At 41.6% G+C, this 15,270-nt stretch overlaps 1 protein-coding gene across 1 annotated transcript in view; it reads left to right on the top strand.

Moving 5' to 3' along the window:
- Positions 1-388: 388 nt before the first annotated feature.
- LRP2 (low density lipoprotein receptor-related protein 2) overlaps positions 389-15,270 on the top strand; it is a 175,961-nt gene continuing 161,079 nt past the window's right edge. The window contains exons 1-2 of the mRNA XM_010849414.1: positions 389-529; positions 2,048-2,087. Coding sequence (XP_010847716.1) covers positions 389-529; positions 2,048-2,087 — 181 coding nt within the window. The remainder of the gene's footprint in view (positions 530-2,047; positions 2,088-15,270) is intronic.

Genomic DNA, 15,270 nt, shown 5'->3' with positions numbered 1-15,270 from the left:
CCTTTGTTCCCACGGAGGTTTGTCCCAACCCTCCTGGAAGGTACTTTGCTGCTCTCCTCGTGAGTCCGCAGCTTGCTCCCCGCGCTGGTTTCTTCTCTCCGGGGCCAAGCGGTCTTCCGCGCTGCTCCGTGCGCAGTTTTCCACCTGCAGCGCCCCGCCCGGGAATCCCTTCGCGCGCCCAGGCTGGGGGCTCGAGCACCCCGCCTTTCTGCAGCAGCGAAACTTGGTCTCGCCGTGACCCCCAAGAGACCGCATCTCGATAAAGATCATTCACTAGCCGAGATAAGGCCGGGAGGTGGGATTGGCCGAGAGAGCGGCTGATACGCTGCAGCATTTTCTTGAAGGGTTTCCCTTTCCAGCCGGGAAGTGGAGGCTTTTGTGTTGATGAATGGGGCTCGTCTGCGCTGCCGGAGTTTTGAGGGCTCGAATGGAGAAAGTTTCTGCGATGAAGCGCTGTAAACTTCTCTCAAGTTGTCGGGAGAGTTTTAGTTTTTTACAGGAACGGAGGCGAGGGAAAGAGGAGGAGGGAGTAGGGGAGAGAATAAAAAGAATAAGAGGGGAGGAGGAGAGAAGACAAATAGAGAGTAAAAGGGAGAGAAGGAGGGGAAAGAGAGAGATCGGGGGCTGAGGTCGGGGAGAAGGAGAGAGAGAGAGGAAGCTAGGGATGAATGGGAGAGGCGAGGAGGCAGGGGAACAAGCGAGCTCTCTCCCTGGCTTTGCGTTGCTAGGTAGCAGCGAAGAGCTGCGTGTGACCGACCACCAGACAGACAGAGCGGACGCTGCTGCCTCCAGGGGGACTAATCTGTCTGTGGGGACGGGAGACCACCCTCTCCCCCACCACCCCTTCCTCCCGCTCCTTCCTTCTCGGACAACTTAATTGCCCTACAATGAAAATGAAACCCCTATTGTTGTAGGATTAGCCAAAGCAATACATTGATTTGCCTGGATCACATATTAGGGTTGAAGAGTGGGGACTGCAGAAGCCCCCATTTATGGCAGAGAGAGGGGATGGGCCAGTGGCATGTATTCAGATGGTTAATCTGCTTTCTTTCCTCAATTCTTAGAGTAAGCTCCTTAGAGGGAATCAACTAAGTAATTATACAGCAACTCCTAACAGTACACATTGCAGACTTCCTGGGAAGAAGTTTGGAAACGCCAACAAACCTCACTGGTCGTGTAAAACTCTTTGGAAAAGGAGGGGAGGCAGGAAGAGAACGTTAATAATTATAACTTCGAAAACCTTTTCTCAGGGTTGGTAACAGAGAAAGAGAATTTATTATTATTGTGGAGGGTTTGTCCTAAATATAGCCACAAGTTTTACTATATGTTCCTGTAAGTGCCTGGCAAAAGGAAACCTTGTCTGGGTTAAACTGGGATACATCTGGGTTATCCACATACAACCCAAACAGATGTTTTCATCCCTGTGTTAATGTCTTAGTCATCAAATAACCTGTACTTACTCTTCTTGGTAGTTTAGACCCATCTACCTTTCATTCTATAATAATAATCACATAATATGTATAGTATATAGCATATGATATCGTATATATCATATACTTTTATGTGGCAGGCCCTGTTCTAAGTATTTTACACTTGTTGAAATTTAGTCTTTATCACGCCTCTTTTTAAGTAAGCACTCTTACTGTTTCTATTTTACAGATGGGAAATGAAGGCATAGACCAGTTAATTTCCTTAAGGTCATATGGCTAGAAAATCACTGTGAGACAATTCCCAGAGATTCTGATACCAGAGGCTTTAACTAAACTGCTCTAGTATATGGCTCTTTTGTACTAGAAATGTCATACCCCCTTAGTTTCTGTCCACGTGTGAAGTTACTAAAGAAGCCAAGGGACTTTTTGCAAGTCTTTGCCACATACTGTAGAATTTGCTTGCTGCTCATAACTTGATATTTCCAGAAACTCTTTGCAGGTTTCTATCCTCACTCTCAGTCTTCCCAATTGATCATTTTTACATACATGTCCTCTGAATATTGTCAACCTGGGGGTTTAAGATTTCTAGATTCCTGTTGTATTGATTTTTGATGTAGATGAAGAAGTATGATGACATTGTAAATGCCCTTATTTTAGGTAAGATCATCCTGCAAACTTCATATCATTAGAAACTGGAAAGTGTTTTGCAGTTAGTCTTTTAAAAAATATTGCATATCTGTGGCTAGAAATTATTTGCACTGCCCTCTATTTTGCATAATGCTTTTTAAAAAATGCGGAGAGCCTGAAGCAATGGCTTCACCTCATTCTAGCTGTGTGACCTTGGGAAAGTCCTTTAACTTTGCATGGCTCAGATTGCTTATCTGTAAAACTGGTATGATAATGGGAGAATCTATTCTGTGACATTTTATGAACATAAAGTGGTAAGTGTGCCTTAGCATGGTGTAAGGCATTGTAGACAATGATCATAAACTAATAGCTCTTTTTATTACTTTGATTCACAATACCTTTTCTTGCTTACTGATCATATTTCTAATTTCAAAATGCACATGAGAATATCTTTAAGTATTTTCCACCTAACATTTCTCTGAAGAATTCCCAGATTCCAGGACGTGATTTGAAGTTTTTCAGAAAATGTTATGGTTTCTCAGGACAATGATACTCTTTCATCCAATAGAAGTTTGATTGTGCCCTTAATAGGATCAGGTTTTATGACAATTACATCTTTGGGTACAGTTTATATGCTTAGAAGGGTTGTGTGGCCAATAGCAAACAGGCAACATTTTGGTTCTGTCAAGTCTCTATTATCTGCTGCTGCTTTTATTTCACAGCAATTGGCTTTTCTTTCTCTTACTGAAGTTCTTCCTTGCCAGTCTTTGGGGCTTCTGCTTAAACTTCCTGTCCTTGCCCTATTTTAATATAAACTTTTATAACCTTTAGATATATCACTTGGACTGCTTGGCATTATTTTATAGTTAAGTAACTAAATCCTGGTGGAGAAGGAAATGGCAACCCACTCCAGAGTTCTTGCCTGGAGGATCCCAGGGACGGGGGAGCCTGGTGGGCTGCCGTCTACGGGTCGCACAGTCGGACTGAAGCGACTTAGCAGCAACTAAACGCTGGAGGGAGACTGAATGGAGTGAAAGGGTGGAGTTAAGTGCCCCACCTAAAGGACATTGATCGAGCCAGGGTCTGAACCTGAGACTCCTCATTCTTCCACAAGACCTTTAGATGCATGTCCTCTAAATGTCCCCATGTTGAGATCTCTAGATTCCTTTTGTGTTGATCCTGACTTATCAGTTGAGGCAAAGTATGATGAAAAGATGATCTTGGGCGAATCTTTAGTTGGGTGGGTCACCAGTCTCAGGCCTAAGCTGAATCTTATGATAGATTAATATAACCATGTGTTTTTAGCTTGACCCAGAACTCCCAAAGTCTGTGCCTCTGGATCCATTTTTTAAACATTGTGGACCATCAGAGCACATTTCTGAAGAGTTGATATAATTCACATATTAATAGTTATAGTCCATTAATTTTGTGATCTTGAGAAATTAAAAAAATCATTACACTGTGGCTGCTAAGTCACTTCAGTCGTGTCTGACTCTGTGCGACCCCATAGATGGCAGCCCACCAGGCTCCCCTGTCCCTGGGATTCACCAGGCAAGAACACTGGAGTGGGTTGCCATTTCCTTCTCCAATGCAGGAAAGTGAAAAGTGAAAATGAAGTCACTCCAGTCGTGTCTGTGGCAATCCACAAATATTTATTAATAAGCATCTACGAGCCTGGTAGGCTGCAGTCCATGGGGTCGCAAAGAGTCGGACACGACTGAGTGACTTAGCTTAGTGACTTAGCTTAGCTTAGCTTACGGTGTGCTAGTAAGACAGCAGTATCAATATAACAGAAAGGTTAAGGATGATGAGAACTGAAAAGAGGAGTCTAGATTCCACAGTTAAAATGGGCTGCAACTTTGTGTTTACGATTCTGAGATAGTAATTTTCTAGTTCCTAATAACTCTGGCTAGGATTTCACCAATATTAGATTTGACACATTCCAGCCTCAGTGTTTTGGGCTGCTTTTAGAATGATCAGATTGATAGATGTTTTGAAATGTCAGAGATGCTTTGATGCTTCCCATGTTTATAAAGGGCCTGTACAAATGTTTCCTAATTGATTTCTTGACCATCTTAGCATTGTGAGACACAGTAGAAAAAGTGTGAATTTGGGGATTAGAGGATCTGGATTTGTAATGAATGTAAATTCATTACAACATACTCAACTGCTCTGGGTTGGTTTTATCTATAAAATGGACACATGTTTACCTCATAGGGTAGTTATGCCAGTTACCTGAGAAAAGTGTGAAAAGCTTTTTAGACTGTGAGGTCTCATGTATTTCTATCCATCATGACTGCCCTTTTCAAGAATTTAACTTTTTATAAACTTGTGGAGAAGATATTGTATCTTGGTGTCTCCCCCTGCCCCCTTTTTAGTACAAGGGATCTTTAAATGATTTTCTTGTGCATCTTTGACACAGTGCTTTATTGGCTACAGCAACTTTACACATTAGTCTGAATTCTCATGTTTGTAAATGACAGAAAACTCAGTTAAACTGCTTGAAGCCAAAAGGAAGGAGTATTGAAATATATAATTGAAAAGATAAAGCTATTAGGTTGAACCATATGGGATTGTTGGATGGAGGAGCCTGGTAGGCTGCAGTCCATGGGGTCGCTAAGAGTCGGACACGACTGAGCGACTTCACTTTCACTTTTCACTTTCCTGCATTGGAGAAGGAAATGGCAACCCACTCCAGTGTTCTTGCCTGGAGAATCCCAGGGACGGGGGAGCCTGGTGGGCTGCTGTCTCTGGGGTCACATAGAGTCGGACACGACTGACGTGACTTAGCAGCAGCAGCATATGGGATTGTTGTTCCTAGGTCAGAATCAGTCAAATTTGGCAATTTGGTTTAACCTAGTATAGTTGGGCACTCAGCCTACTTCATGTGGATTGGTTTCTCTATCTCCTGGTTCTGAGATGACTGTGTTCTCTAGCATGTTCTTCTCTGGCATCATATCCTTTAATGTTATGTCCAATGGAAAAGAGTAAGTTTTGTTTTAATTATACTCTGCAAAAGTCTCAATTGCATTCAGGGACTCCTCTTAGGTCATAAGCTCATTGGAGAACCAGTCACTATATCCAGGGATATGCAATGTGCCTCTGGCTTAGACTTGAGTCACATGCTTGATCTTTGAAGTCACAGACTGAAGTCTAGACCCCAGAGGGAAAATGAGGTGAGGCTCCCAGGAGAATGGTGAACAGATGTTGAGTTGCAGAAACAACAGATATCTGGAACACCTTATCAGATAAAACCAGTTTTCCATTTTGTGTATGAAGACAGACTTGAAATTTCTTACGAGTAGGTGGTCCTGGGATAACTCAATAATTGAAGAGGGAAAAGGCTTGCAAATATTAAAGCAAGACACGGACGTGATGTTGTGTTCTTGTGATCATGTTGCAACTAGAAGTTTTTTTTGTAGCCTAAGGGATTCTTATTTGGAGCTTTACTTTGTGATGGACTGGAATGTTCTGGAAAATGATCTGAGAGATCAAAGTATGGAAACTCTTGAGTCTTTTGTAGGATTTCAGTTTTCAGCAAGTCCTAGGCCTTTGTCCCTTTTCCAACTTTCTTCATTTGTTTTTATTCCTAAAATATTGTCCCTTTTCCAGGCACTAGACCTTGGCTGTGAGAAAGAGCTAGAAAGAAAGGAGAGAAGAAGGGTTTGGAGACATATGAAGATGCTTCAGTGGAGACAGAATGCACTTTGGTGCTCATCTAAGAATCCTTAGCATATACCCTGCTGCTGCTGCTAAGTCGCTTCAGTCATGTCTGACTCTGCGCGACCCCATAGATGGCAGCCTACAAGGCTACCCCGTCCCTGGGATTCTCCAGGCAAGAACACTGGAGTGGGTTGCCATTTCCTTCTCCAATGCAGGAAAGTGAAAAGTGAAAGTGAAGTCGCTCAGTCGTGTCCGACTCTTTGCGACCCCATGTACTACAGCCCACCAGGCCCTCGGTCCATGGGATTTTCCAGGCAAGAGTACTGGAGTGCGGTGCCATTGCTTTCTCCAAGCATATACCATAGGGAACTTCTTCTATAGACAGTGGAACATGTATCTTTTACACTTCGTTGGGTTAATTCAGAAATGCTAAACATTTGCCCTCTATGCCAGTGGTTATTTTGCTGGTCTTTAAGTCTTATTTCTAATATCTCGGTATCATATACCAAGAAACTGGAAACATCAGTTTTTGGGAAATTTAAAAGTCTCTCCAAGAATGTAACAGATTAGACAATGTGAAGTTTCACGTTAAAATCTCTATGCTTTTGGTCATTAGCCCTCAGGTCATGCTTGACCCCCAGCATTATTGGAAACAGTAAGAAATGAATGAAAGAAGGAAATGTAATTACCACTCTGTGCCTTGAAAAGTTAAGTCACTGTTATTATGGATATAATGGCTTGTTTATTGTTCAGATCTTGAGATTCCAAGTTTGGAAGCAATACTAGAGGTCTCCTTTAAGTTTATATATCATCAGCCTCGTGAAGATCAGCAACTTTGAAAATAAGCCTTTACTCACTGATTCACATTAATAGCATATCTACTTTTGAGTGCCCAGTGGGTATTGAGGAAACCCCCAAAAGAGGAAGACGACCATGGCTACACTTCTGTTCTGCTAGACTTTCTTGGATTCTCATATAAAAACATCCTGTCTTATGGTGTCAGAGACTTGCTTGTCATTTTGAGCTCAGTTCTTTGGTTTTTATTCTCATTAACAAGGAGATTTTCTTCGTAAAAGGTAAAAAATCAAAACTCATTTATTTTGATAAGGAAATCCTTAAGTAAAATTAAATTTAGGGATGGAAATATCTGAAATATGTCAATCTTACCTACCTTTTACTGTCACTAAAGGGAAGGAGAAAATGCTGGTGTATATTTTCACACTGGTTTAATTTTGATGTGGGAAGGCTGTGGAGGATACTTTTTGTTGTTAAGAAACAGAAAACCCACCTCCAATTGGCTTAAACAATTAAGGGTATTTATTGACTCATGTAAGCAAAAACTTCTGAGGCAGAGTGGGGTTCAGGTAAGGTGCATTCAGGGCTCCAGTTCTCTTTCTTTGTGTTCTTGACTTTACTCCCCTCTAGGTTTCAGCTTTGTTTTCAGGCTGGCTTCCCATATTGTTATATTATAGCTGCCAGGGCAAATGAGGCTACATGCTTTCTTGATCCTATCTAGGGACAACTTTGAGATTTCAGCTGTGTTCTCAAAAGCATTATTTCATCACAATTTATAGAATGTGATAATCTCTAGGGTCCCTTGATGGAAATAAGCTAGATTCTTAAGCTTGGCATATAAAAGTTACCTGGGGAGCTTTAAATATATATTCTTAGGCCAAAACTCACACCTACTATATCAGGAGTATGGAATCTGTATTTTAAGTAATTCTAAGAGTCAGATGATTTGGAAACAACTCATCTGGGTAACCTGTCTCATTTTTAGTTTTGCAAACTGAAACTGACTTGCAACGGCAAATCCCTTCCACTAGCAGTGAAGAGTACTCCAGTTATATCTGTTCTTTCTTTTGGATGGGGATGTTACAAGGTAGCTACAGTAACGAGGGAAACTACTCATTTACATCCAAGGGTGATATGAAGTACTGCCCCCATTCCTGGCAGTCTCCTTTCCTGGCCAATATGACAGTCCCTCCCTGGAGCCACTGTTTGTGTCTTAATTGGATTCTTTGCTTTCTCTGCTCTTTCCTTGGACACCCTTGATGTCCTTCCTCCCACTGTTAAGAATCTGAGGTTCTTTGAGCTGACCCAAGTCAGGAATTCATCTCAAGAGCATCCCCTGGCAGAGCTCACTGGCATCCATCCCATGTTTGGCATTGGGAGTTATTAGAAAATGTTATTTCCCAACTCTTTGTTGATCCCACTGGGTCTTATAGTCCATTGATCCCGCCACCTCTTCACTGTCCCTCAAATCCCTCAGTTATTTACCTCCTTAGCTTATATTTTATGGCCCATCATTAGCATCACTTCCTTGCCTCCACCCTCAGCAGTCTGGCCCTCTTTTCTCAGACCTCCAACACCACCTGCTCAAACAACATTGCTTCTTATAGACGTGAAAATAGAAGCAATTAACAGAAGGACGCAAATTCTCATAACTCAACCATCATTTGCACCTCAGCCTGTATATTTTCTTTCCTCCTGTTCCTCGGGATGATCTTTCCATGCTGTGTAGTCCAGCCAGTTCATTCATGTTCTAGATCACACTCTGTCTCTCACCATTTATCTCCTCTCATCAAATCTTCATTTTCCCCACATTCCCTTCTTGCTGTCACCTATTTCCTCTGTACCTTGGCAAAATTCCTTGGCAGATTTATCTTTATCCACTGTAGTTTTCCTCAGTTTTTCTCATATCCATGCCTTTCAGGTGTTTTTTCCCCACCACCCTTGACCAAGGTATTTCTTTGGCCAAGGTCACTGGTGACTTCCATTGTTAAATCCAAAGACCCATTCTCAGCTCTCATCTTGTTTAGCTAACTAGCAACACTGCACACAGCGTATCCTGCCTTCCACCATGAAACAGTTTGGCTTCCGAGAAACTACATTCTCCTGGCTTCCTTCTTTCTTTCTTGGCCTCCCCTTATTCCCTCATGCTTCTTTCCGTCCACCTTTCTGATTACTTTTCGTCTCTATCTGCATTGCTTTGGGCTCATTCTGTCTCGTGACATACCATCTGTACGCTGACAACTTATAAATTTAGGACTATAATCCAGGCCCTACCCTAAACTCTAGTCCTGTATGTCCAACTGCTTATTTGATAACCTGGTGGTACAAGAGTCATTTCAGACTTACATCCAAAAACTGAACTCTCGATCTCCATTAATGCCCCAAACCTGCTTTATCCATTGATTTCCCCATTTGAGAAAGTGACTACTCCATCTTTGCTTAGACTCCACACTTTGGACTCTTTCTTTTTATACCTTACATCCAACCCATCAGAAAATCCCATCATTTCAATCATCAGAATATATGTAGAATCCAAACAGTTTTGAAACTGGTAACTGATCTTTACCACTGCTGTGTTGATCCAGGTCATGGTCACCTATTACCTGGATTATTGCAATGCCTTCCCTACTGATCACCTGGTGTTCTTGTCCCCCTCCTGTCAACTCTCAGCCCCCTTTAAAAACCAGTCAGATCTTGTCACTCCTCTACTCAAAAGCACCAGTGGCTTCTGTCACACATGAATTGGATTTTTCAGAAACTGATGCTGAGAGGGACTTTGGAGTGCATGATATTAATGAAGATCAGTGTCTGTGAAGGGAAGAGGAGGAAGCAGGAACAGGCAGAGGAAGAAACTGAAGTGGGAAGGCCTCGGTTGACCCAGTGGCGAGTTCTGGAGCTGCAGCTGGCAAGGAGAATGGTCTGTGTCAGGCTGAATTGGCTTTCCTCAGTTGCTGGATGTGGTCTATCCTAGCAAGGTACCTTTCTATTGATACAACTGAGGTGGACGTTGAAGGAGTTGAGTGTAGGTAGAGAGTCCTTCCCTGCAGCTGGCCCTTCCTTGAAGGGAAATCTCGATGGTGCATCTCCGCATCTCCCTGGCTACCATTGCTCCCCAGCTCATACAGAGTCAGAGTCCAGGTAGACCCTAACTATTAACTTGGACATCCCCTGAACTGTCTCCTTCTCTCCCCCGACTCACAGTGCAATGGTTGTTCAATTGCTCAGTCGAGTCCAGCTCTTGGTGACCTTATGGACTGAAGCACACCAGGCTTCCCTGTCCTTCACCATCTCCTGGAGCTTGCTCAAACTCGTGTACATTGAGTCAGTGATGCCATCCAACCATCTCGTCCTCTGTTGTCCCCATCTTCTGCCTTCAATCTTTCCCAGCATCAGGGTCTTTTCTAATGAATCGGCTCTTTGCACCCAGTGACAAAGTATTAGAGCTTCAGCTTCAGCATTAGTCCTTCAAATGAGTATTCAGGGTTTATTTCCTTTAGGACTGCCTGGTTTGATCTTCTTGCTGTCCAAGGGACTCTCAAGAGTCTTCTCCAGCACCACAGTTGGAAAACATCAATTCTTTGGTGCACAACCTTCTTTATAGTCCACCTCTCACATATGTACATGACAACTGGAAAAGCCATGGCTTTGACTAGATGGACCTTTGTCGGCAAAGCAATGTCTCTGCTTTTTAATACACTGTCTAGGTACAATGGTATTCTTGCTTTCTTCCCAACATAGTGAGTACCTTAAGGCCTTCATACTTCCTCTCTTCTTGAACACTCTTGCCTCAGACTGTGCATGACCTGCCCCTCACCTTCTACAGGTCATTGCTTATAGGTCACTTTCTTAGTGTTGATTTCTCAGATTCTTTGCTCTTTCTTCATTGCATTTATCACCCTCTGACATAATGGGCATTGTTTTGTTTTTGTTGTTGTTGTTGTTTATTTACTTTGTTTCTCTTTTCTAAGATATAAATTCCAGGACCGCAGACATTTTTATCTCTCTTATTCATTGTCTTTTTCCTAGTACCGAGAATTGGGCTGATGAAATAAATCTAACTTGAATGAACGATGGATAGATGCCACCATGGGTACTAAAACTAAGAAGGGCAGCCTCCGCTCATCACTATGTCCCTGGTATTGCCAGCCGTTAATTCCGCCAGGCTCCTGGAGGCCCCATCAAGGTTCTGATGGAGAAAAAAAGAAAATTGCTGTCTCTATCAAAACAAGTGGCTTAGCAACGCTATTTCTTTCCATTTGACTCTCCCCCTTCCTCCGCCTCACTGCCCCCCAACTACTGATGACTCCCAACACATTTGATTGTAGCGGATTCTGCATCGGCCTTTTTAACTTCCACCCCAGACACTTGGCTACTCTGTGAGAATCCCCTGTACATACAGAATGGGTCATTCTGCTATTTTAAGGACAGATTTGATACAGTAGCTTTTACAAAAAGATAAGCCAAAGTTTTTAGACTTTATGTTAGTGGACTGTCACTCTGTGTTTAAACAGAACACAAAAGAAATCTGTCTGAGACCACGGCACAGTGAAAACAGCCTTGATCAGACAAAAGGCCCTCTGAAGAGGGGAGTGGTTTCCCAAGTCGGGGAGGCGGCGTGGACTGTGGAGGAAAGAACATCACATGTCAAGTCAGGACATTCATGGGTCTTGTTCCTGATGAATGAAGAAAAAATGGGCCCAGTTGAAGAGGGCCAGAATGCTGAACACTGCCCATGGCTGCTCGTCCCTGGGTGCAGTCTTTCTCACTTTAGATCCTTTTTTTTTAATTGAAAAAAGTTATTTATTTGGCTACGCTGGGTCTTCGTTGTGGCATGTGGGATCCAGTTCCCTAACCAGGGATGGAACCCAGGCACCCTGCACTGGGAGCACAGAGTCTCAGGCACTGGACCACGAGGGAAGTCCCTAGACCCCACTCTTTTGATGGCTTCGTAATGCAAGCATGACCAAGTAGTTAAGTTGTCGGCATACAGATGGTATTTAAAGTCACGAGATAGGATGAGACTATAAAAGCAATGCAAATAGAGATGAAAAGTAATCAGAAAGGTGGATGGGAGTAAGCATGAGGGAACAAGGGGAGGCCAGCAAGGAAGGAAGGAAACCAGGAGAGTGAAGAAGTTGGGAGAATGACCTGAAATAATTATTGCTAAAATTTTTGAGTGTTTTCTATGTGCCTGATACAGTCCTAAGTGTTTTACAGGTGTAACTTTACTCACTTCTTCATTATTAACAGTTTGAATTTTATGGATAAAGAATTAAGGCAGGGACTTCCCTGGTTATGACTTGGTGCTTCCAATGCAAAGGGCACAGGTTTGATCCCTGACTGGGGAACTAAGGTCCCACATGCCTTGCAGCAAAAAAAAATAAATAAATAAAAAAGAAGAACCAAGACAAAGATAGCGTAGGTAGTTTGCCCATAGCTGTCTAATTAGTAAATGGTGAAACCAAGATTTGACCCCAGAGTGCTTATTCTTATGTGTTATCACTGGGTAGATAGGATCAAGTGAAAGATAGTGCCTCTGTGTCCATCAAAGCCTCATTTAATGGCTCATATAATGATCAGCTGACCTCATTTCAGAAGCTGGTACCTTTGCAACTCAACTCTTGGGACATTTTTGTGCTATTTTTGCATTCATTCCTTGTTGATGGAGGCTATATCATGCTTTGACATCAAGTAATTGGAAACAACAAAGGATAGAGAGATTCCTGACACATGGGCCTGTCCAAAGCAGCTTACCCTGAAAGAGTACATTTCCACTATAACCCAGTTTTCCCTCTATTCTCTTCAGGTACTGGCTGATTCCTGCTTGCTGACTTTCTCCTCTGTTACCTTTCCATTATCTAAGAATGTCTTCTCTATAATGACACATCCTTTAATTCAAAAGACCCTTTGACTGTCAGAGAGAGCTCTATTTTAACTTCCTTTTAGGGATGGCAGTGCAGATATGGAAAGTTGTCTGTTGCTTCATACTTGATGGAAAAATTCCTACTAAGTTCCCTCATTCAAAGTCCTAGAAGAAAACAATGAACAACCACGTGAGAACTGTTGGCAGCTGAAAAGGTTGTTCCTGGAGAGATGGGGAAGGTATTTGCATATGGTTGGAAGGGCTGGAATGTCTCTTGGCTCCAAAGTGTCTCTCACCCTGGCCAGAGATGTCTGCTCGGTCGCCATTAGTGCCAATTCTTTAGAAGAATACATTCTTTCCCTTGAAACTCTGGTTAAAGTGCAGAAATGTTTACCCCTGTCTGGTCAAGTAGTTAGCTGAGATAATAATGCACAGAAAACATTCCTGAGTGAGGTTCAGAAAGAAGGAGATGCAAAGTTGATAGTTTGATAGGGGGCGGGGACGAAAGAAAGGAAGAAGGTATCTGAAGGTGAGAGTCTTGGAAGGGAGCTGACTTCATCTCCTAATTAATTGTTTTGCTTAAATCAGCTTTTCTAGATAACAGATGTTATTGCTTGTGCTTTTTCCTTAGGATGACATTATGGGGAGTTTCTGCTGTAAATCTGTTCAATTGACATCAAAGATTGAACTTCTTACTTTCTAGTAAGGCTCGCCTTCCTCTAATTAGCTCAGTGGAAATAAGATTGTTAGAACAAAAGGAAACATTGACCCTAAAAGCAACAAATTTGCAGCATTCTATCAGTCATTCCTTAGGGACTCATTGGCATCAGATAAGGTTGAGAGGAAGCTTTTGGATTTAGTGTAAATGGAAGTTACAATTTTTCTAGACCATAATGATTATTAATAGGAAATCCAGTTTTATTCCTTAGTATGCAATAAAACAACAGTTTGCATGTGGATAAGGTAAAAGCCACACATTTCTTAAGTCAATTGCTAAATGGTTAACTTTTATGTACCACCTCTCTGAATTATTTTTCTAGTTCACTTCTGACATAAAAATTGACTTCTTCCCTAATATTTGGTGCAGTGAGGTGTTGAAAGAATTTGCTAAGTAATCACTGGAAGCTGAGATTCTAGTGAAAAACAAAATGCATGGTTTAAAAATTGAACGTACTAACTGGGAGAGAGCAAAGATTAGATGCTTCTTTCTGTAAATAATTAAACCCAGCAGGGCAGACAAGAGAGAACATGGGGCTTGAGCTAAGAAGGATGCATGGGTATTGAACACTTTCACTTCCCTGTGAGGGCAATCAAAGAGGTCTTTAATAGTTGTTGCTGATTGTGAATATGTGCAACAAAATCCTTAATCCAGATTTACTTCTCAAGCATTTTGCTGTGATTGAAGGAATGAGAAAGGGAAGAGAAGAGGAACTGTTTGGTTGAGGCCCTTCAGCACTCTCTCTCTAGGAGGCCCAAGTGTGGTTTGTCACAGTGACCTGGGACTTTGGTCCCCTTCAGGACCACCACCTAGCCCTGGGGGTGCCTGGGTAGATCAAAGACAATTGGTTTTACTTTTTCTTGCCGAGAAGCAGTGGGTCTACGAATTGAGAGCTGGATTAACACAAGACACATAGGATGGATTCTTTCTGATGTTCTCTTTCAGAGTGGTTTTGAGGTGGTTGGTCTTAATTTTTCTATCTGTAAACAAAAAGAAAAAGATTTTACAGTTTTCCTATGGGTAAGCTTGAATATTAGCCTTAATGAAGAGCTTTATCATTTAAATTAACATAGACTTAAATTGTGCATGTATAGTTTTATAAATTTTCATACATGTATATATTTGTGTAACCAGCACCAGGACTGGGATTAGAACAGTTCAATAGCCCCCCACCCCCTCGATTCCCGTATGCTATTGCTGTAGTCACACTCTCCAAATAAAGCTCCTCAGTTCTTTTTTTTTGAAAACTCACTTTCACATATAAAAGCCTCAATTTCTGCCTTTCATTTGTGCATTTTAATTCAAGAAGTATTTCTAACTCATTTTTGAAGTAATTCAAAATGACATGGGTGAGTGGTAAGGTTGCAAGCTTGGTTTCCCCCTATTACGTGGAGGAAAAAAACTCTGGAAAGATAGCTCTTTCAGTATAGCCATATAGGAAAAAAATTGGCCTAAACGTGGCTTGTTGCTAGATTGGAATCTGCAAAGAAAACACACTCAAGAAGTCTCCCTTGAAGCAGAGGACAGAGGTTTATTTTATATTTAACGATTTACCCCTTGACACCTGGGAAATGATTAGTTGATGTTTTCAGAGAAGATTAAGTCAGTGTGGTTAATTAACTGTGGTAATCAGGTGACTTAAATTAATTAACTCCTTGTTAACAATTTCCATCAATTTTGTAAATAAATGACTGAATCAGTAAATTATACTCAAGATTAAAGGCTATATTTCCTGATTTATTTTATTGATGACAAATTAGAGAATTTTCTCTTCATCTCATTCTCTTCCTGCCAACCTTACAAAGGAGAACTGGCTGGTTATAGTTTGAGAGGAACGCACCAGAGTAACTTTTAATGTATGGCTTTAAGTAAAAGTCAGGTGAAAGGACACTTGAAAAGATTTAGGGAAATGAAACTTAACCAGCATATACGTAGCAACATTAAGGGAGAATGTGGGTAGCAAATAATGATGAAACTCACTTTAGGATAAGCTTTTAACTATGAAGTCTTTAATGTTTTATTTTCTTTCTTTTTTCTAAGTGAAAAACGAATGAGGGATATAACAATTTGGTTTTTAGCTAGAAATAAATTTGAGTGGATATTTAGATATTCTATTGAGAAGGAACTTACCAAAATGTTGGGATGTAGTGATCGCATTAGTCAGTAAAGCTCGA

Source organism: Bison bison, unplaced genomic scaffold, assembly GCF_000754665.1.
Source record: "Bison bison bison isolate TAMUID 2011002044 unplaced genomic scaffold, Bison_UMD1.0 scf7180017864282, whole genome shotgun sequence".
NCBI lineage: Eukaryota > Metazoa > Chordata > Mammalia > Artiodactyla > Bovidae > Bison > Bison bison.
This window is presented reverse-complemented; position numbering and strand designations above follow the sequence as displayed.